This window comes from Medicago truncatula, chromosome 4, assembly GCF_003473485.1.
Source record: "Medicago truncatula cultivar Jemalong A17 chromosome 4, MtrunA17r5.0-ANR, whole genome shotgun sequence".
Classification (NCBI taxonomy): domain Eukaryota; kingdom Viridiplantae; phylum Streptophyta; class Magnoliopsida; order Fabales; family Fabaceae; genus Medicago; species Medicago truncatula.
The window spans coordinates 36,735,242-36,759,047 of NC_053045.1; the positions used below are offsets into that span (position 1 = coordinate 36,735,242).

Consider the following 23,806-nt stretch of genomic DNA (forward strand, 5'->3'; position numbering starts at 1 on the left):
GTAAAAAATCTTTCAAAAATTTAGAAGTTTAAACATAATTAAACAAATTTTAATTTAACAAGGACTAAAAACACTAACAGAAAATTTTGTAGGGACTAAAAAGTGTGATTTATTTTTATAGGGACTAAAAACAAAACTGCAGATATTTATAGAGACCAAAAACTTAATTAACCCTACTTTCTATAATATAACTGTTGAGATTTTGAGTCAATTTTTCTCTCCACTTTTTACCACAGTTCTTTCACATTTGAGTGTCACTGTTTGAATATTATTTTCATCGAGTGTACACTGCTTCTCTACAGATTATTGATCCTATTTTCATCCACATGTTGCACGTTGTTTGATACTCTAATCCTTTTCTAACCATCATTACATGCAATATTCTTTGTTTGATAATGAAATTTAGGTAGAAGACGTTACTTTTTGTTGTTTGAATATGTTGAATGCACAATTTTTAAGATAAAATTTTAAATTTATACTTTTTAACAAGTATCCTAAGGTACTTGTTAACATTTCCCTAATTTTAATTGCAATTTTTGTTTCTCTTGCAAAATTATGCAATGTAGAAACCAAAATAAAATTCACTATGAATTGAACTTAAAAAATAATTTAATATCTACAATTAATAAAATATGAAGAATTTTGTAGAATTTGATGAAGGCTAGATTTTTACCAGAAGTTTAAGAGCATTGTGATTGAGAGGCATAATGCTAAGGAGACATTCATCGTGATCATTAAGTTGGTTGAATAGAGTCCAAATTTACACCAATCTCAAAGCTAGTTATAAATAGTATGCAATGTTGCAATCTTCCTCTTAATTGTGTTGATATCAATGATAAAATTAATAGTATTATTTACTGAAGATCAAACAACCCATAAAAGATGATCATGCTCTCCTCGAATCAACACCCACCTAAACAAAGATTATCACTCAGGCGAAATCACCTGTTACCGCAGTAAGTTACCCCTAGTCGGAATCATGTTTTATAATAATCATCAGCCAAACAAAAGATCGATCAATCAACAAATACCAAAAACTCAAACTTGTTACCATGATCATTTTTGTCATGTCCTCTCAAAAAAAAAAATTTGTCATGTGCATAAAATACCATTCGAATTTGGAATCATGTTTTGGCCTTCCATTCAAATTTTGAGAAATTCAAATATGGGTATTATAATCACGGATAATCTTTGTTATGTGCATAAAATACCATCAATTAGATTTTTTCCACCGTTAATATGTTTTCTTTTCGTTTTAAAAAAATGAATTGGCCACTTTAGAGGAGTATTTGCCGGAGAAAGACATAATATTAAATAAAAAGCACTGCACCACTGAAAACTAAATGAGTAATGAAAAACAAAAGACCGGGGAAAAATAAAAGTAAAGCAAAAGAACCATGGCCGTTGAAGTTGTACTTTTGGTTGTCTAGACACACATAAAAGGCAAAGTAGAGGCGAGAAACAAGCATTTGATTCTAGGATTGGCTCCACAGCATTATTAAAAAAAAAAAAAGTGAGTGCACGTACCCAATCAAGTATTTTGGTATATAATTAAAAGGTTTTTTTTTTTTTTTTTTTTCTCATAAATCCTAGTTCAACTGGCAAAAATGCCGAAATTATTAGGTCGGACGTCATGACCGGAGTTCGAACCCCAGTACCTCCACTTTGTGTGTGTGAGTTTATAATGACTTTGCAATCTCTTCTATCTACCAAAAAAAAAAGTTTTTTCAAATGTATCTATTTCATTTTTTTTTTTGAAGAGGCCAAATGTATCTATTTCATGTTTTATACGGTATGCCTAGTAATGCCAAATGAGAGAATGTAGTCATAATCATTAATTGCCGTCTAAACTCACAAGTAACTTCTGAACTTGTGAGTTAAGTACCCAATATTAGAAACGTATTATCATACAGTATTTTAAGCTATTTTTTATTAAACAAAAACTGCAGAATTATAGTTCCTTCTTTTTGACAATGACTAATAGTTCTTTCTGATCATTCTTAAGTCCGGTCTAAGGTCAATGATGCCTTTAGAGCAGGAACACAATTCAATTACTTTATATTATACATATTATTATAAATAACCAAACCTTCGGGATGTGATTTGCAATCTGGCAAGTAAACTACGATTACATGAAAGCTCTTTACTACCAAAGCTACATTTATACATCAACATGAGGAATATCTAGCTATAAAATAGTGGAAGAAGAAAGCTGACAAGGTGACCCTGTGAAATTATGTACAATCAACAATTTTCTTCTGTCCACGGCAAATCTCATCAAATTCCGCTTACAACAATCCAGGATAGATATATGATATCATCTGTTTTAAAGAATTGCTAGATGCTTTCAGAAAAGCATGACCCTCCAATGCTGCAATAATGAACCAATAAATAATTAAAACTTCCTCAAAAGACAGAAATTAAATAATTATAAAAATAAAAAACTGGTGCTGTTACAGAAGGATGAAGAATAATATTACCACTAAATAAAGATTTGGCTTCCTTGGAGAAGTCTTCAACACGCCCTAATACAGGTCTTATGCCACAAATTTGCAGAACACAAAGTTCCAACTGCAAAGCCATTTCAAGTATTTGCGACAATAAGTTGCAAACATTCTTTATTTCCAAGGAATCCGTCAGTTTGTTGGCTTGACAGAGCTCCGCAATAATGGCAATTGCTTGATCCTGCACCAGAAAGAAATTTTACTCAGATTTACATCCAATTCTTTGCTTTCCAGATTCATGTGACCCTTAACATTAAATGTGTAAAGCAAGGCATTAGCACACTTGCATAATCCAACCATTGATAAAACATTGCATTTCTTTATATGAAAGCGTGTTACAAAAATGAAATCAACATATGCATGGAATTTGGGAAGCTCACTTTACCTGCAGTCCATGCAGGATTTCTGGCATTGGAAGCTCAGGAAAATGTGCAAGATCAATAAAGCCGACCTCCTCAGCCCTTTTAGCAGCACCCTCAGCTTGCAAACACAGAAATTTCAAAAGAAGAAATGTGATTCTATATACCTGTACAGCAACAGTGTCAGAGAAACATGTTTTAGAAACAGGACCAGTAGTCTCATCTGCTTGACCATAGATAGATAATGCAGTTGAGAAGGAAGAGATCTTTGGTTTTGGCACACATCCAGGTGGCGAAAGAGCAAACCATCCATTTCTGCTATTGATACATGAAGGCTTTGACCAAATTTCAAAATCCTCTTTAAGAGTAGGTGGACACAGAAGAGGAGGATTCCTAATTGATGAATCACCAAGGCGTTGAGTTCCCCTGCTAATGAAGGCTAAAAGATGAATGCACTTTTCTCTAAGCTGTGTATCCACATTTTTTATTGCTTTAATCCATGAATTCCAGTGTTTTGCTAATTCACACATGAGCGTCAAAGTATGTTCTGTTTCTTTAAGATTCGCAAAAGAAACCCATGGCCTCTGTGCCCGAGGTCTTTTCTTGTCATGATCCTCGGAAGGGAAGTCTGGGGCATCAAGAGAATTGAAGATAAGATGAGCTTTCTCTGAAAAAAAGTAAGGCATCATGCTTTCCACTATAGCAGTGCCAGAAGAACTATCGCCCAAGGATTGAACCATAGCAGTAACCACAGCTAATCCAAGTCCCCAAATGTCTTGAGGTATTTCCAACTTTTCACATGCGCTGTTTAGATTCGGACTACCAATTCTTGAGAAAGCCTCACCAGACTGAGCAAACAGCACTCTCAACGAGGACAAGAAGCCAGAACAATAAAGCATTTCAGCACCTCCTCTAGTCCGGGCAATGGTCAAAAATAACTTCATTATAATTGGAATGGAAGAAGAATTTTTATCTTGGAGTTTTAGCATAACAAACTGCATATGGAGATGATTCTGCAGGATTGGTAACCACGTCCTCGGCATCAAGAAGCTTCCTAATATCAGGTCCATGACTGACAAGGTGAGCATGCAAAGCTCAGATGTAGCAATGCAGTTGCAAAGAATGGGTAAGAGGCCGAGGGTTGCATTTGAAACCCTTGAAAAATCGTTACCAGAACCTTCATCTGCAGCGGCATTAAAATGCAAATTGAGGGAGTTGGACTGAAGTACCAAAAGCAGCAGCGTGAGCAATAGTTTCATGATCAAATTGGCTTTGGAAGGTAACAGCTTGAATTCACTCAACAGCTTTAGACCTGAACTTGCGCATTTCATAACAAGTAGTGATGTATCTATGGATAAACCGTTGCTAACAGTTCTAGTGAACAGGAGGAGTAATTCTACTTGGCATGCAAGAATATTGAGCATATCTTCAGACGCATCCAGAACTGGTGATAACCTCACAATGGTATCAAGGAAAGATTGGCATATATTATCTATACAAGTGAATATGAGTTCGTTTGGGATTCTCTCTCCAGTGGTAGCCCTCCCTTTTGACTGCAAAATTATGTACAAAATAAATATTAAACAGATATAAGCTAACCACCCAAGGACAAGATGAAGAAAGTTGCTAAGAGTAATAACTAAACAGGAAAATCTCAGTTAATTAAGAAACCAAATAAAGTACAAGAAAACTGGAATATTAATGTTTAAACACCTTTTCACTCAATATTTTATGAAATAAATTACCAAAAGATGAAATTAGTTTAGATTTAAATACTGCTTCATGGTAAAGCAGGATCCTACTTTCCAGTTTCCACATTTAAGAATCATGCATAAAGCAACCGTAGAGCTCAAATTCATGACCATGTGGAAGCAGTATAGGAGTGGTTGAGCTAGCAAGCCAACAATTAAACATATATAACTTTCTAAGTAGCTGTTTGTTTTAGCGGTGAAAAAGGAATAAACGCACGTTAAGTCTAAAGCTCCAATGTTTAGCTTCACAAAAATCACGGCACAAGGATATTGGGAAGCGAGAAATAGAAGGCTAACGCAGTTCCAAACATGTAATAACTCTATTGTTCAGTTAGGAAAATGGAATTAAAAGAAATCAAGATTTTAGATTCTCACATCATCATGATAGACAGCCAACACAGCTATCAATTCTTTTAATGCGGAAAGCTTTGAGCTTGAAAGCAACATAACTGCGTTTGCGTCCTGCACGAAACGCAACATGGTCTCTGCAATATCCTTAGATGTTCTCCAATCAGAACAATCCCAAGCACCTAAGTTCAAATCTGCTCGCAACTGTTTGAGATCAAACAAGTACATATTCTTTGCAAAAAAATCTTCATTGAACTGGTGTTGATAGGATGCCAAAAAACTTGATTCAACAAGATACTGAGATAATTCCTTGAAGGGTCCGATACCCATTTTTCTCCCTTCAAGCTCTCCTTGTAAATGATAATAAAGGTCATTAAGAATCAACTTCTTTAGTTCCTTTCCCTCGCTGTACAAATCAAGAATAACGACCATATTATGATTGATATATAAAAAATAATCCTGTTTTAGTCGATAGCATAAATTCAAGACATGAATCATGTGGTGGAAAAAGAGTGTCCTAAAGTTAATTGAATATCCAAGAAAAAGGCATGCATATTTATAGATAGCAAAATTAATTGTTGTTAATTGTCTTTACAACAAGCACAGACAACATGTAATTGATATAGAAAACCTTTATTTCAGATCTTAAAACTAGAAGAACCCAAAAAGTCTAGTAACCTGTAACCACGTTGTGAATACTGAGATAGCAATTCAGAGAAAGCGGGATGAATTGTCAGCTGCAAAGAAGAAACCTTCTGCGTTAGAATATTTCGACAAAATAGTCTTGACGATGAAAGTTTAACTTTTTGAAGCCTAACATATTCATCAAGACTTGCATGATATCAAGATTAACACCATTTAACATGTTACCAGAGTAAAGTAAAATAAATTACTATCATAGATGAAAATAGAAAAGTGTTAAACCTTCGTAAAAATTCCACGAATCTTCTGAAGCAAGGACACAGATAAACTTCCAGAGTCGTTAACTGCTAATTTTAACATCACATGAACACAGAATAAACTGGTGGCAACCTGCAAATTTTCATGCACTTCACATTTAAATAATCATTACAAGTTTATAATGCAAATCTATAATTTAGTCACAAAAGTATAAGTTAAGGAAATAGAACCACGTGAATATTCCCCATTTTCAAGTAGTTTAGATTATGCATAGCAAGTAGAATAGGTTCAATGCATCTTAGGAATAGGGATGCTTTAACAACTAATCTCGTAAATTGTATTATTATTCTTTGCTGTCTGTGTATAAATTAAACATTCCGCTGGGAGTTAATTCACTCAAGCATATTTGGAAAACCAATCTGACTATTTAATTCTCACACATGTAAGCACTCAACAATTAGACTATAGGAGTAGAGAATGGAACTGAACTTTATAACAAAACTATAACATAGTACCATGTGAGAATTACTATAAAATTAACCCTATCATAGTAAAGAATACCACAACTGTTGATTTAAATCAACAAGGAAAATCACATCAAGCTAACCTTTGCACTGTCGTATACATCACTTTTATGTCCACAAGAAGTATACAATTTTATTAGCTTCTCTAAAACAGAATCTTTGAACCAAGAAGACCAAACTCCCTTAAGATCATGAAGATCTGCGGATTTAGATTTTTCAGTTCTTGTGGCATTTTGCTCCTTGTCCTTAGATTCAGCTGAATTCTTCACAAGTGACTCTGCATGCAACAACTTTTTCTGCAAGAATAATTCATATGCCATGATTCCCAGTATGGCAGATTGACAACGGAAACTGTATGCCAGATTGAGTGCATCTTTTTCTTTCAGACTCTCGAGTAGAGGAGTTTCACTGCTAGCAGTATTCGTGATTGCATTGGCCAAGTGCTTCCAGAAGTTTACACGGCTTCTTAGAGACTCCAAGAGATTTGCATACTGGGTTGCCCCTTGCCATAAGGCAGTCATCAAGTTAAGCACGCAAAGCAGTATCCGGGGCTTACTGGAGATAAAGAGAAAAATACAATATGAAAATTTATTCAAAAGAAATATGTGACAAGCAAGCTAATCTACAAAAAGAAGAAGCAATAAGGATGAAAATTGAATTGAAAAACAGAGAAACAACCCCCTTCACCCAACCACAAAACCCTCCGGATCGTACCTTTTGATCAGATCATCTGCCCGTTCAATATAGTTTATAAGTGCATCTACCAGAACTGAGCCTTTAGAAACAGGTGGTACCACAGAAGTTTCCTTCCTTTGCAGGTTTGCATCACTAATACATGAGCGGTCCTCATTGTTCTCCCCTGGAGCCAAGATGGCAACAATAAAAGAAGGCTGCAGAAACAAATGTTGGAAATTTAACGCATCTAATTACAGTGAAACAAGAGTGTAATTGAGCCCCCCCAAACAAAATACTATAACAGACTTCTGATCCAGTAATTTGAAATCAGTATATTCAGGATTCTAAGCTTGCAAAAGTCAACAACATTGTTAGAATATACAAAGAAGTATATCAAAATATTAATACTGTATCTTAGATATTTTAATCCATATTAATATTATATCTTTAGGGGTTTTCATTTTTCCTTACCTTTTATGATTGGTTTCCTTATTCAATTAGAACTGAGAGTTAAGTACAACAACAACCAAGCCTTATCCCACCAAATGAGGTCGGCTACATGATTCAAACACTGTCATAATGTTCTATTATATCCCTATCCAACTCATTAATCTATATTAGAGAAAATAAGATAGAAGTCTAATATATAGCTGCCAAACACTCGCATGTTGGCCTCTCCTTTGTTTGGGAGTGTTATAAAAAGTAGGAAAGGCATTCGGGATTTTTTACAAACCCTCCAAAACTCTCCTTTACCCGTTTTTATTAGTTTCCCAAATCGGGAGGTTTCTGACTTTCAAATAGGGTGGGAGTCTACCTTCCCTCCTCCCTTCATTTCCTTCCCCTCCCTCCCTTTCCCTTTTCTTCCCAACTGCTATGCAAATCCTACGGTGATAACGTTTTTAAAATGTTGGCAACAAAACAGAGATTTCTGCTACTAAAAGTCTAAGTGACTGAAATTAGAATTTACAAAAAAAAAAAAGATGGTATTACTTCAAGTAAACTAGCAGCTTCTACGCAACAAATGTAAAACCCCATTTCTTAAATTCACTTTATATATAATTTTAACCTGGTAATGTGCTGCAGAAGTAAGCAGATTAACTGTTGCAACCAAAAGATCTTCATTTAATTCTGATTTCTCCTTCAATATGTAGCTCATAGAGTGCCTCAAATTAATGATCTATATCCAATTAGAAAAACCATCACTCAAATCAAGCTTATAAACCAAAAGAACAATAAATTTAAAGAAATTGAAACTAACATCCCAAACCTCCTGATTATCTGGAGCAAAGTATGTGGTTTCACATGAAAATGATTGGACACAATCTGTTGTTGTAAATAATGTTGAAATAAACCTGACAGCACCAAGTTGGATGACCTGCATAAGCAGCAAATCTGTTGTCAAACAGTGCCATAGCAAATCAGGTATAGTCAAGTATATACTTGCTGACAGGGAGGTATAGTAAGTAATAAATAATCTATCAAGTATCAACAAGGATATGCAGGGGCCTCTATATTATGACATCAAATGCACTAAATTATGTATAGTTGATGAAGGAAAAGCAAGCATGAAAAAAAAAGGAAATACAACATGAAAAAGAGAGATGACAAGTTGACAATCCAAGTGTGACAAATATGATCAATCTAATTAAATATGCAGCTAATGCCAGTAATACCAATACTGTACACTGAAGTATTCACAGACCCCGAATTGATGGAAGAAAACAAAGTGAACAAAAGGAAGACGCTCATTATTGTTGAATAAAAAAACTCATTTACCACCACTTCAAGTGTATTGTTAACAACAAGTAGCTATATTAAAAGAATCAGAAAAATATAATGATACTCGGATTTGAGAAAAGTTGGAGTTCATACAGGATCTTGGAAGTATGAAATCAACGATATAGCAGAAGTGACAACAGAAACTGGTTTGGTTGTGCATGAGAACACGGCCTGTAGAAAAACAGGAATGCTCGATGATGTATCCTGGACAAAATAAAACAAATTAAATTAGTGATTTATAGTACAAAAACAACAATGCTTGAAACTTATAAGATGCTTAACGTAAGAAAAATATGACATTTCATCAAAATTCATTGTCATCCCATGAAACTCTGTAATTAAATGTGACTAAAAACTATTCAAATTAATAATGATTATTCAAGATATAACATTGGTGGTTTTCCTTTGTACCTTAGAAAGTTTGGTGGTCATCTCTGAAAGAATATCGAAAACAGAACCAATAGCAAGCTGCAACCCTTCAATTTCCATTGGATCAAAGAAGCGGCTTGCATGCAATTTCTGTTAAAAAGAAATGATTTTGTCAATATGATATACAATAACAAAATTACAAATAAACAAAAGGCTTCAAATTATGCACCTCCAAAGCATGTGCAGTAGTGCAAGCAATATGGAAAAGCATGTTGTGGATGGAAGAATCAGAGAACAACACATTGTGTATGATCTCACCCAACTTTCCACAATAAGGCATTGATATAATGCATTTTTTCATCAACTCAAGAACCTACAAAAGTATCCCATAGTTGGAAATAATCAGAATAGAATAATTGTTAAGTCTTAAGTATAACACCTACAACGAAGTACAATCAACTGACTTAAACTTCAGAGCAGCAAAACTATTTCCCCTAATTTATTGTCATGGAAATGTCTTTTCAAGTAAGTAAAAGCCATATAAAATAATGCAGATTGCATATAATAAAATCTTGTATTTCAGTTGACCATAACAGTGAAAGATAAGATAACTAGTGAGGATCAAACATACATAAAAAGTCTTTTCCTGAACAATAAATATGCTAAAAGGACTATTACAAAAGTAGAAACAGACTGGCATAATTCAACACAAATTAGGCATTCATAGCCAATGCTGATTTTAATGAAAGAAAATAAACATGAAACCACAACTGTCCCGGAGGAATGAGAAAAGTATTATTGATTGTTCAATTCAGTTCACTGATAATAGGAGAAGAACTATTGAAATTTCATATTGTTATTCAATAATAGAGTATCAGTAGGCTTAACTAACTCCCTAGAATCATGGAGGAGTCAGGCTTAAATTAAAGCCTAATATGGTATCAGAGCCTGTCAATCCGGACTACCCACTATTTATATCCACCCACCAAGCACAATAGTTCTGGCCGTGAGGGGGTGTATTGTGAAAAATCAAATTCTCTAATGGGATATAGATAAGGCCTGAAATGAGTTTATAAAGAGTGGCACACCTCACCTTACAAGTCGGTTTTGTAAGGATGAGCTAGGCCCAATATAAGATACTAATAAGAACTAACAGAAAAGATGTCATTCACAATCTTAGAATTTCTTCTCTAAAGAATAATTAAAACAATATAAAATTGAGTAACTTTAAAAAGAAACAAGACATACCTTCAATGTTATTTTCCATCTAATATGCTTTATCCTGTATTTCCAATTCTCATGATTAACCAGGACATACTGGAAAGAGAAAATGATCAATGCCAGGAGAACATCATTCTCTACTCCTGTTTCGACAAGTTGTATGGTGAACTCCAGCACTGCAGGATTCAGACAAGAACATAAGACCAAAATAAAAAATGGATATAATATAACACGGAACTTCACAAAAGCATGCTAGACCAACAATTCCTAGAATTAATCCTATATTGAAAATATAAATCAACATAGATCTATATCAATATATTGTCATAAAGTACTGAACAAGTTTAGGATTGTGAGAATTTAAAAGGAATGAACTGAAGAACACTTTCAAATATATGGTGTTAGTGTACACGACAAGAGCGTGGAGTGATGAACACTACATGCCTTTTCATTCTGTTATAGGCAGTTTCTGACAGCTGTCAGCAACTGAATCTGTCATGTTAGTTTCTGTTGTACAGAGCAATAAGCTTCCCATATAAATACATGTACCCCTACCATTGTTCAATTAATGAAAAGTATTACTGATGGATTAATTTTATAGTTTTCAATATTGTCTCTATTTGATTTTGAAACATAACAGATTTAAATCATTTTCTGGGACTTTTGATGTGTTTACACCAGGTATTTAGAGAGCTTAAAGATTACTCCCTCCATTCCTATTTATAAGCAAAAATGGGTCAAAGAAAGTTGATGTATTTGGTTAAACCTATTTCCCATGTAATAAGGTATAATAATAAGATCATGTTTAATAATAAGATCTTATTCATAATAATACCTATTAATAGGTATTTGAAGATAGGTTTAACCAAATAGTAGGTATTTGGTTATACCTATTAATAATAATAGGTAAACCAGTTTATAGCCATGTGTTACCTATTAATAAGAACTGGGGATTAGTTTCACTGCTCCGAAACTTTACTGTGACCATCTCGGTGTTGTTTCCTTATCGCATAGCCATGTGTTACATTCTTGGACTAAACACATGAAAATAGATAGACTCGGTTTGAGAAAAGGTTCTTTCTAAAGCCCTAGTGTTTCAGCATGTAGCCATTGCTGAGTAACTTGCTGACTCTCTCATAGAACCCCTCCCTTCCTCTCACTTATGTGCTCTTTCAGTCAAACTCAAAGTGCAGTCACCATGTGTTTGGGGTAATTGAAGTATAGCTGAAAACTTATACTAACGGTTACCGTTGGAGTTGGTTACTATTGTGCTCTTTCATCGCTGATACCATGAAGAAGTTTAGGTTTAAGAGAATTTGAAATGAAATAAATGAAGAATGTTTTGTAATATGATTGAAATGATTTTCTGCTACTAGAGTAAAAGGTTTACATCATTATTTGTAAAAATCTTACAGACCAAGTCTTTAACAAAAGAGTTGAGTAGCTAAATCTAACTCTTTGTAAGATAACAGAAGCTAACTACCTCAACTGAGAGATACAGAATACGCAATGCAGAACGCTATACTATTTGCATACACTATCAAGCAAAAGAGTTATTATTGTATTTTTCTTCCTTTTCTAGTCTTTGGTCATTATTAAATTACTATCTTGCAGTAAAAGGAAAAGACACAGCATCTTATCAGAATTCTAAGTCTAATGCGGCACCAAGACTTACAAATCTTTCAAAACAAGCATCCAATAGATTAAAAAATAATAGATTAAAATCAACATAATTTTTTTTGGTGGGGTGGGGGAGAGGGGTATCTTTAAAGATAAGCACAAGAATGCAAGAGACGCAAACAATCTGACAGGTTCCGTGTCTACAACCATAAGCCCAATTGTCCAAAGGGAGAGTTAGTTACAGAGATAGAAAGAAGGCTGAGCATGTTATATAGGGAGGAGGAGAGAAGAATGAGATATCAAGGAAAATCATTATTGAGTTGGTTACGGGCACGGAACAATGGTTCTCTGAAGGAACTTAGCTCCAGGATTACGGAGGCCACCTTCTGTAATAGTTTCTTTTTCAATAAAAAACACCATTTTTCATTTCGCTCTTAACCCGGGTTCCCATCACAATCAGAAACAAATAAATGCCATTGTCAGTTGTCACAGTAAAATGCATGAGATATCATGTTAGCCATACCTGATATTGCCAAGGGGTAGTCATTACTGTTTTGCTCACAGTCAATTAAAAGCATTCTAGCCAGTCTGCCAGAAAGCATCCATGACCCACTGGAAACAGACAGAATAACAGGGAGATATCAATTAAAAGCATTTTATAAAATACAGTAGTAACTACAAGCCACTGAGAGTATAAGACCAACAGAAAAAAATGCAGCAAATACGACGTCATAAAATAGAGGATAAAGGATTAAAACAACCCATGGTTAACAATATCTTATGATACGTGATTCATATCTCGATTCAAAGAAAAACTGAACCTAATCAACACAAATTGCTGTGAGCACAGTATACCTTATTATTATACCTTATTACATGGGAATAGGTTTAACCAAATACCTATTAAAACTGGTTTAATAATAGGTATTTAAAGATCTTATTCATAATAATACCTATTAATAGGATCTTATTCATAATAAGATCCTGTTAACGATTGGCAAACTGGTTTAATAATAGGTATTTAAAGATCTTATTCATAATAATACCTATTAATAGGATCTTATTCATAATAAGATCCTGTTAACGATTGGCAAATAGGTATTTGATTAATGATTTGAATCTTGATCGATGATCATCCCTTTGTTTTTACATGGGAGATAATTCAGAGCCAATTTCATGAAGATGATAAAGTGCCCATTTGTATATGGATGCTATTTTAAAAATAGGGTTTTACCTTGACAAGCCATTACTGCTTACACTGAACACAGTTGTCTGCAAAGTGATATCAAATAGATTCGCATTTAGAGTGACTGCTGTAACATTAGATGGAGAACTGGATAGAAAGGGGAAAAAATTAGTAAACCTTTCCTGACAACACAATTAATTCCAAAACAAATGAAGATCCAACAAGGAAACAGCCTTAAACGTTCCTCCTGAATATAAGTGTTTTACTCGAGACTCGAGAGATACAAATACAGATCAATTAAGAGAATAAGTATAATTACCAGATCAACATGATACCCAAAATCTTAAGGCCCATTGACATAAGTGCAGCACCATATGAATTCAAAGGCGGGTTTTTTACTAGATTGCAAATCATCTCAACCACCCTGAATAAGTGAAGAGAAAAGGTAAATACAATATATAACTAATAAAGGACAGTTATCCAAAATGAAAATTTACCAGACATTCTTTTCAACCCGCTCATTCGGCAGGCCAATAGCATGAAATTGCATAGAGTTGCTAAGGTCCGTCATTGCAAAACAAACAGCCTGCACATGGTAAGTAAAACTGAGAAAAAAACGGGCAAAGTCATGATACAGAAAAAGTACAGGAATTTTATAAAGCTTGGACTACATTCCATGAAAATGCTTTTTAGTACAAGCAACTTCAAGCATCAACAGAGTCCATACTTGATTCAGTCAACCAAGTAAAGATAGAGAACCGTAACAAGTTCATAAATCAAGGCTTAGAAAAACAGAATATCCGAAGAGTGAAGCAGAATATAGTCCCCATGCCAAAACAGACAATAATAAAAGCAAACTCGTCATAAATATCAAGAGCATCATGATACTCAAAAGACAGACTATTGGGGACCAAAACCATTGTGTCACTTCTCTAATAATATGTGGATTATTAACATTCTAATTTTTTTCCAAATATTTGATAAAGTTACTACAAAACTGAGAGGCTATGAAACAATCAGCTCTAAAATACTAGAAGCAAGATGATAACTAAATCGGATCCAACAAATAATAACAACAAAGGTAAAGTCAAATTAAGCCAAAACAAACAATCAATGACCAAATTCATTAGGTAGACAAAAAGACAACCCCAAGACAATTGCTGTACAGATCTTATCCTTAACTTCAGCTATTCAACACATTTAATCTTATAATGAGAAATATTATACTGGACTGTTTTTAAGTGTTCATTGTGCTCCATAAAATCAGTCATGAAAGAAGTTGCAGCAATTAAAAGCAATTGATGTATTCTTTTAAAGAATCAAAGTGGAAATAAATGGCCAATGAAACTAACCAACTTACAGTGTTAAAGGATGCCAATCTACTGAGCAGGTCAAGAGTGAAAAAAACTTCCTCCTTGTTATTCAAATACATATCTTGAGCCAAATGTAGGAGTAACACAAATACTCCAGATGGGGAATACTAGAAAAATGAAAATTTTGTCAGCAGGGAATTGTGCAATTGAGATATATTGATGAGATGCAAAGTCTCTAAATTAAACTAAAAATCATAATGAGTATAAAACATTTTTACAATCCAGCTAAAAAGAACGTCAATAATGGAAAACATAAACACCGGTATTTATTTTATTATCAGTGAAGAATAATATTTCAGATTGGAAACCCGTCACCAATTCATAGAGAATTTTTAAATATTGTGCTATTTTGGGATTGGCAAGCAAGTGATTTAGCTGTAACCAAATGTAGGTAAAACAAATACCTAAATTAAGCTTAGGTGAACAGAAATAAATTGACTTTTTTTTTAAAATGATACAATACTAAATAAAAATTGATCCCATTCTGTTAGCAACTTTCAGAACCAGCCTCACTAGATGTGCTGAGCAGGACTCACGTTTTACTGGTTATTCCAAAAATATGGTAAAAAGGAGACGAAGTAATACAAGAATAAGCAATAACATTATAAGAACAAAAAAATTCAGTAATCTATTTCCATACTGCCTGAAATTGGCTGTGAAGAGAACATATGATCATAGATCATCAACAAGGTTACAGTAGGCACTCTAAAATATAAGGAAAACTCACCTCCCATCGTACAAGGGCAGTTTTCTCTCCAACAACTTTCAAGACACGCCCACGAGTTCCAGACGGAGCAAACAATCCCTCGATTCCAGGAACCTGCACTGCATGTGGTGCCTCAAGAATATGGTAGACATCATCTGCAAGCAAATCACTGCTGATCTCGAGCAAGGATGATATACCAACAGACCTATCTAGAAAGGTATACCTGTTCAAAAACTGCACCCATGAGAAAGGCAGCCAACAATTGAAGAAAAGAAAAATGTCCCCACGAGTTTAAGAGACCAATTGCAGTGTCATACTCATCCCAATATATGAGATAAGAGAGAAAAAAAAATTGTACTTACACACACTCTGCAGGCCAAGTTCCTTCGCTAAGGGATGAAAGGAGTCTAACAAGCTCTACGGTCCTGACAGGGAACTCACTCTCTAGGTTGAAAAGAAGAGACCGAATTGGACCATCAATAACACTTCCCTTGTCCCAAAACTGAACACACAGAGATTCCTGAAAGTATACGAGCAGAGTCCTTTAATCAATAAATGATCACCGGCAGATATTGTAATAATGGAGTAATGAGTGAACTGAAGGGCTATGGTTATACATCCAAACCTCTCCACGGTAAATCTTGCAGATAATATCCAGTATCAGAGTGGAGTTATTGTCCTCAGGCTGTACATTTGTTGAAGCAGATCAAATGAGAAAGAAGAAAAACATTTCCTTAAAGCTAACTATAGATTTTACAACCATACCTGAAGGTTGATCTCATAAGATGCAATAAATGCAGATATGAATGTCCTCAAAACACTGCGATAACCGGACACTGGGCCCTGAATGGACATGGGAAAAGCATAAAGCTGTAAGGGCAATTTAGTATAGCATAAAGTCAAATGCTTTTAAACAGGAAAAGAGGCCCCGGTCAAGGTTTAACAAAAACTCATCCATTATAACAATTTATGCATCCCAGGAAAGAATGACTCACATCATAATCCTTCAAAATGTCACACTGGAGAATTTTGAGACAGTAATGTAATGATCCAGCCTCAAAGGCTTGACGAACATAACCAATGTGATCAATATCCTGGAGGCAGAGAAAATAAATAGGGTAAAATTTGTAATAAGCGCATAAGCTGGAGTAGTAAATAAAAAATTTCAAATATAACTTAACCACATACAATGAGCTCGTTGTTCCCATTTTTTCCCGGAAGTGTAGAGAGTAAATAAAGAAATACTGCCCATGCTAGAATTAAAGGACCGGCTTCATTCATTTCAAAAGTACTGAAAGTAGAAACTAGTGCATCCATCTCTTGCACATCAGTAAAGGAGAAAGTAGATGCACCTCTCCTGGAAATCCAAACAAATTTTGCAACAATAAAACAATATCAATGATAAAAACAACCATGAAATACAAACAGACAGATAATGTCAGCCTATAGAACTACAATAAGAAGACCACAGAAGCATCACTGTGAATGTCAGCCTATAGGCTTAAAACCCACAGTTCAAGACAACGAATATCAAAGACTGGCAAATTAAAATAATCAAACTAGATGGCACTAAATTATTGGTAAAATCAAAGAAATCTAGCAATGACTTTAGGACATATAATTTACATCACAAACAAGTTACAAAAGTATAAGCCATCAGGGAGAAGGTTTGACATATTACAACAAAGAACAGAACAGGAGAAAGTAAGCAATTTCTTCCGAGGAAAATGAATGAAATCAAATAATTAAGGCAAGACTAAAAGGATGGAACATCTGCCCCGTGATTGTCTTCTCAACTAGAATATACTCTAACAGACAAAGTGGAATTAATATGGCACACTGCATTCAGTTCAGCACTCAGCCAGTTCATCAGAATGAGGCTTAAGATTACGGCGCTGCAACTCGCAGTATTTCATTGGTATAACTATCTGTCAGTTACACAATGTGTATTCTTCATAAGTACTGTATATATGATATAAACAAAGACTAGTCTAACCTGTAAGGTGTTTCGTCATGAACCATTTGAAGAAGGTTCTCCAAGTTTAGGGTTTCTATCAAAATAAGCAGCAGCTGAACTTTGACATGATAAGACAGCTGATGTGACTCTGAAGTAATTGCCAGCTTTCCCAAGTTATATTCACCAGCTAAGATCCCCTGAATCAAAAGATAATCTTGAGCAAGGTTCTGACTTGTGAAGATATCACAACAAATCAAGTATAAGCAGATGTATATCAGTATACCTTGTAAATAGAACCAAACTTCTTCCATATCTCACTACCACAAGTACAAAATGGGCCATCATAGGCCAGGAAAAGAATGTCTAAAACCAAATTGTCTTCAATTAGAGTCTCCTCAGCCCATAGAGTAAACAGATCAACATCCTTCAAGCATTCCACAGTTCAATAAATTGTGTCATCAAGGAATGAAATTTTCGGTTACACTTCATATCATGAATGAACATACCAATTGAAAACAAAGTAAATCCCCATAAAAAGTTCCCAATTTTAAGTTCTTCACATGTTGCACAAGGTAAGCTACTGGTACAACATCACAGAGCTTGGAGACACGAAACACTCTAATCAAGACTAAAGAACGTGTAAAAGAGTGGCAAGACAATCCTATACAGTAAGACTTGGCTATTGATTTTACAACGCACACAGAGATTGAAAAGGTTACATCTAAGCTGTGTGACGATCTCGTGTTGAAGACAAGTTAACTACCCGTCTACCCGTCTTATAGGGCCATGCAAAATTAAAGAAGGATGGTGCATGGAGACTGAACATACCATTTGCTCGGGGTAACTGCAAGATAAAAGACCCTCCAAGGAAGATACTAATTTACTTTCCAGTCCATCATGAAATAGCTTTTTTGCCTCCTCCTTCACAGAGTTGTTTTCAGACACAGGACCAATGTATACTGCATGAAATGTCCAGGTCTAAGTAATACCAACAAGAAAATTCAACTAAGAGAGAGTAGACATGTAAGTATGTCTGCCATACAAAGAATTGACAGAGCAAGTACCAACTACTAAGTTGACATAAAAATAACATGACACTTACTAGCATACATGAGAATCCACCTGATGCACTTCAACAAACACTGCCGCTCCTTGTAATATTCAATTAATATCTTCATAACAAGATAGAAATCAAGTCATAAACAGGATATCAAAAACATGTATCACACAGGTAACTGTCAGCAATGCTGCCCTACTTTTTGAACAAACAATTTTCCATGTGAAATATCTCTCAAACAAGACTCTTACATAGTTTGGAAGCAGCTAAAATACCAATATATTATGAACTATAATATATGAAATAAAAGCGATATAGAGAAGCAAAATATAATTAATATTAATAACTTCAACACATTAAAGATAAATGGCGTAAAGAGGAAAAGCCAGAAAGGTTTTAAACTGAGAGAACACGAAGACAGGGAACGTTTTACATGTCTATGCACAACAAGAGAGATCATGTAGTGAGATTAAAATGAAAAATAATGCATATGCATGGAATTTGTGGAACACATATGGCATTAGACCTTCTACCAAAGCCAAAATATGTAGCATGAAATATAGTGTTGCACAATTATAAGTCATTTCAAATAGTATGTCAAATATCAAACTCCCAACCACTACTAGTCTAAAGTCTCAAACAATAAACATGTCACCAAAAATCTACAAATAAATTTTGGGAATCCATCAAACAATGACTTCATACATGATTCACTTTCGTTGTTTTATTTGCAATATGTCAGTGACAACCTATGAGATAAGCCAAATCCTGAGACTAAATAACCCAACATATGACCATTGTATAAACTATAAAGCACAATACAACTACAATATTATATATAAAGGAATAGCTAGAGGTATTGAGCTACTTACAATTTGAATAAAGTCTGGAGCCTTGGAATCAATAGCTGCATTGTTATCTTCAATGTACCTTTCAACAAGTATGTACGATTGAACCTCGTCCAGTAACTGAAATAAGCATGAATAGCAATAAAAAGACACCTCCATAAATCAATCAACATACAGAATTTTCTTGACAAATTAACACTAACAAGTACATTCCCCAACCCATAATCAAGAAGACTAATAAAAAAAAAACTATCTATTCAATAGCATTAATATCACTTCCAATCATGGGGATAATTTTTCAAATTTCACTGGTTAGAAACATAATTTGAATTTTCTCTCGGCAATTAAAATCTTTTGGTCCACCGTAAACTTTCGAAACCCCAAATATAAACATAGTGACCTCTATAGCACCGACACTTTTGATATAATGGTGTGTCTGGAGTCTGACACTCTGACACCGACAGATGTGATTATGTTCAATTAGACGTGTTCGTGTCAGTGTCATGTCCAGTGCTAGTGTCAGTGCTTCATAGATAATCATGAAATTTATAATTCAGTAATGATCATTAAGAGCTACAATGACCGAAATGATGAAGCAACTAACCAAGCAGGAGCTAATTTGCAGAGCTTTATCTTTCAACTGAGGTTCAATATTCATTTGGTGAGATCCAATTTTCACATTCTTCGAATTCAAAGCATCCTTAGACTTTTGATTAGGCGGTTTGAAGCACGAAAGGGTATCCACGAACCAAGCATGATTATCCTTCAACTTCTTAGCCTAAAAACAGCAAAACGAATCGTGTAAATGCACAAATCGAAATGCAATTGAAGACAGTGAGAGAATACGGAAAGTGTACCAAATTGAGTGGGAGATCTGAGGAGAGAGATGAATCTTCAAGCTCAGTGAAGAGGAGAGTGAATGAGTCCCACCAGAGAGAAGCGTCTACGGAGGTGGTATCAGCCATTGTTGGAGGAGAGAACGAATGAGAAGTTAAACCCTAAAAACCCAGAAAATTGAATTGAAGGGTTTAGTTTAATCTATTTATTTGATTTGGTTGTACTCTTTTTCGCGCTTTCTATCAGTGTGTAACTCTGATAGTCATTTTTTCACGAGGCTCTCCCTGCGTGGACTCAACGCACTCGAGGTGGTGTTACCAAATTACCAACACATTTTCTTTAATCTTTACACATTTTTTAATTTAAAACTAGCTATTTTATCTTATTTGGAATATAACACAATTAAATAAATATATTTAATTTATAATCACTAGTTAAGAAATTATAAAAGGAAATGTTTTCTCAAAAATTGTGTATTTTACTTTTTGAAACTTGAAAAAATGTTGTTTTTAATGTTATATAGACCACGTACATTATTAATTAAATAAACTTAAAAGTCAAAATTTGTTTATAATTAAAAACGGAGGAAATACTTTGTTTTTTCTTTATATTTTTAGCTGCTTAACTAGTGCCCGGGCACTCCGGAGCACTAATTAACATTATCCTTGTTTATATTATAATAGGATTTGACTGATTTAAAATATTATTTAAATTATTGTTAATTATTTCATACATGTGGCTCATAATGAAGCTTTTACTATCCTTATGATCAGAGCTTGTTTATAAGGATTGAAGTTTTTAAGGAATGAAATTTCAATAATTATTAAACTATTTGATAAAAAATAAAAAAAAAATAAGCATTCACTAATCACTACTCTGTTTTCTTTTGAAGAATGGGAGAGGCTATTTCTTCCATGAAGCCAAATAAATGTTTAGGTTTTGATGAGTTGAATCCAATCTATCAATATTATTGATCTCTACACCGAGGGTTATTTTTCAAGAATGTTGGCTAAGGACATTTAACTCTCCTTTCACTCTTAAAGATACTCTTAAACTAAACAATATTTTGCATTTTCGAAAACAATAAAAATGTCAAAAAGATATCTTTATTATTTCTTAAAATGCATGTATTCATAGCTAGCAATTTAGAATATTATATTTTCTCCATTACATGTCTCACTTTAAAAGTCTATTTTCTCTTTGTCAACTAGTAAAAGTAATATGAAATGAAAATATAAAATATTTTCATAAAACAAGTGAAGAATATAAAATATAAAATATTTTCAGATTATACCTTTGGCAAAGGACATGTGAAGAATTCTATACCTATGTTCTTCCGAGTTCCGGCAGTTGGAGTAACAACCTTTCTCCCACAATGGCTCTTTTAAAAAAAAATCAAGGTTTATGGCTTCAACATTGGATGAAGAAGAATATCTTCTTGTTGCTTTAATTGGAGTACCATTTGCAAATGACGATCCCCACTCATCATATTCTCTAACTAATTTGTGATTGTAGGCTCACTAACATTAAAATTTACAAAGGTTTGAGGAGGGACACAAATGTTGACAACACTAAAATTCAGTTTATATATAGAATTGATAATTTTAGTCCATGCATTTAACCTCCATGTCATATTCCTGATAGACTAAGGCTGTGTTTGGTAACATAAATAAGCTAGTTTATAGCTTGTTAGATTAACTTATAAGTTCATTGGATGAAAACGTGACGTGTTTGGTAACAAGCTTTTCTCACGAGCATATAGCGTTTTTTGAAAAGCTAATTCAAGTAGCTTTTTAGCTTATAACTGATAGTTTTTTTATATTTTTTTTCCATTTTTGATCTTTATATCATTTTTTTTATTTTAGAAAACTACCCACTCAAAAAAACATAACTACCCACGTTGTGTTTTTTTTTTTTTTTTTTACAGTTGCGTTTTCACTTTTTTTTTCCTTTCTATTTGATGTTTTTTTAATGTTCCTTATGTTTTGAGGTTTGTATTTTTTTATACGGTCTCATTCAATTTTTTTTTGTAATAATATACAAAATTTATTAAATATAATGTCAATTAAATTCATATATCACATTTATCATTTTAAAGACAAAAAAATACTTTGAAATAAATTAAAATTGTTATAATAAATATATTAGTTAAAAATGTTTATAAATATAATTCATAACATATTAAATATATGTCCCTTAAAAACATATTAAACTTATGTGTACTTTTCTGTCATTTTATATTTATCAGTCATTTTAAACGCTAATTTTACCAAACACTTTAATTTCAATCAACTAGTTTTTCAGCCATAAGCTTCCAGCTATCAGCTAGCTTATAACTTAATTTTACCAAATACACCCTAACATAACAAAATGACCAAATTGATTGACTAGATACAATTTCAAGTGCTTTCTATTACCCATTTGAAAGCTTAAGGGACTAAATGCTTGTGATTTCAAATACTAAATCAAATACTAAATTGGCGATTCAAACTCTAATAGACATTTATTTTGTGAGTTTTAATGGCACTTGTTTTATTTATTAAAATTTGTGTGTGTTTTGCTATCCAGAGATAAATAATTTTAAGTGTATGTTTGGAAATATGAGATCGAAAAAATTAATGTGGTTTTAACAAAAACTGCGCTTTAAAGTTTCACAAAATCATGATACAATTGATAATGTTGGTGAACTCCATATCAATCTAAACATACACTAAATTGGTGAACTCCATATCCATGCATATGCATTACGTATAAATACATTAATGTAAAAGTCATTTCAGCGATATAATCAAGATTAAATATGAATTGCAGATGCAAAAAACATGCATCGTAGCTTCAAGTTACATGCCTCACTAATGTGACCTTACAAGGCATCTATGCAAACAAACAACAAAAGACAATTACTTTTCCCACCCGATGCCTTTCCTCGTGCGCCTTATTTTTTCCAATTTTACCTTTGGTCCGAATTTCGTTTTCCGGATGGTATTGTCAGAATTTTGCAGATGTTTCCGGATTTGAAAATCCAGAATAATGTTTTACCAGAATTTTGCAATTTTAATCTTCAAAATTCGTAAAATAAAATGCAAATAAAATAAAAAACAGAAATAAAAAGACACAAACATAAAAACAACTCATTTTATTAATATATGAACAATACATTACAATAATTTTCAAGCTTTTTAAGCTTATCACATAAGATCCTAAATCTATTTCTAATCTCCTATGAGCCTAATTCTAATTTCCTAAGAGCCTAACCACTGATATGTGATGGGACATGCCAGTAGTTTGCCTATTGGAGGAAAACCAGAGGAGGAGGGAAGAGGAGAACAATGCCCCTGAGGGAGATGGGGGGTGCTCAAACTTACGCCCAGACATGCCAAGCTAAGAACCACACTGACCCACATGACCCTCAGATGAACCGCGCTTCGTTGCATCGCGGTTCCATCCTCATTGACCGTTCATGCAAACCCTGAAAGTTTTCAACGAAACCCTTATCTATGAAAGGCCAACTATGGAAAATCATGGTTGTAGAAGGAAGAAGAGGAGGAGAGGGTAGGAGAGGATGATGTGAGAAATGGTGGGGTTTGGAAGGCTATTTATAGGGAGGGGTGGGTCAAAAACGGTTGGGAGGCCATAAATGCAGTCAAAAAATGCGTTTTACCACCCTTTTTTTTTACTTGACCACCGACAAAAACATGTGGTGCAGACCACCGGCCATCACTGATGCATTTCAGAATCTACATTCCGGAATGCACATATGTTTTCCGGAATATGTTTTCCTGATTAATGCGA

At 33.9% G+C, this 23,806-nt stretch overlaps 1 protein-coding gene across 2 annotated transcripts; it reads right to left on the minus strand.

Annotated features, from left to right (window-relative positions):
• Window positions 1-1,964: 1,964 nt before the first annotated feature.
• Window positions 1,965-20,317, minus strand: LOC11442832 (uncharacterized). 2 transcript variants are annotated; one of them, XM_003607227.4, is made up of 32 exons: window positions 20,035-20,317; window positions 19,782-19,955; window positions 19,202-19,297; window positions 18,375-18,444; window positions 18,101-18,231; window positions 17,556-17,696; window positions 17,312-17,469; window positions 16,504-16,672; window positions 16,311-16,409; window positions 16,081-16,158; window positions 15,941-16,000; window positions 15,678-15,835; window positions 15,337-15,538; window positions 14,597-14,716; window positions 13,734-13,822; window positions 13,556-13,660; window positions 13,285-13,383; window positions 12,574-12,662; window positions 10,458-10,606; window positions 9,439-9,582; window positions 9,252-9,359; window positions 8,934-9,044; window positions 8,329-8,436; window positions 8,128-8,238; window positions 7,101-7,276; window positions 6,470-6,941; window positions 5,887-5,994; window positions 5,641-5,699; window positions 4,990-5,368; window positions 2,890-4,416; window positions 2,481-2,685; window positions 1,965-2,371 (listed from the first exon to the last, which is right to left on the minus strand). In XM_003607227.4, the coding sequence occupies exons 1-32, from the start codon at window positions 20,140-20,142 to the stop codon at window positions 2,289-2,291; spliced, it is 5,886 nt and encodes a 1,961-aa protein (XP_003607275.2). In that variant the 5' UTR covers window positions 20,143-20,317; the 3' UTR covers window positions 1,965-2,288. The 2 variants fall into 2 exon arrangements, with proteins under 2 accessions (XP_003607275.2, XP_024636801.1); XM_024781033.2 differs by having other exon boundaries at window positions 8,320-8,436.
• Window positions 20,318-23,806: the final 3,489 nt, after the last annotated feature.

Excerpts from the sequence above, each read along its gene's own strand:
- LOC11442832 (XM_024781033.2), bottom strand. The coding sequence starts at position 20,142 with ATGGCTGATACCACCTCCGTAGACGCTTCTCTCTGGTGGGACTCATTC. Across the intron at positions 13,823-14,596 it reads GATTGGCATCCTTTAACACT|GCTGTTTGTTTTGCAATGAC; the intron begins GTAAGTTGGTTA and ends TACCATGTGCAG. Across the intron at positions 13,384-13,555 it reads TTGGGTATCATGTTGATCTG|TTCTCCATCTAATGTTACAG; the intron begins GTAATTATACTT and ends CTTTCTATCCAG.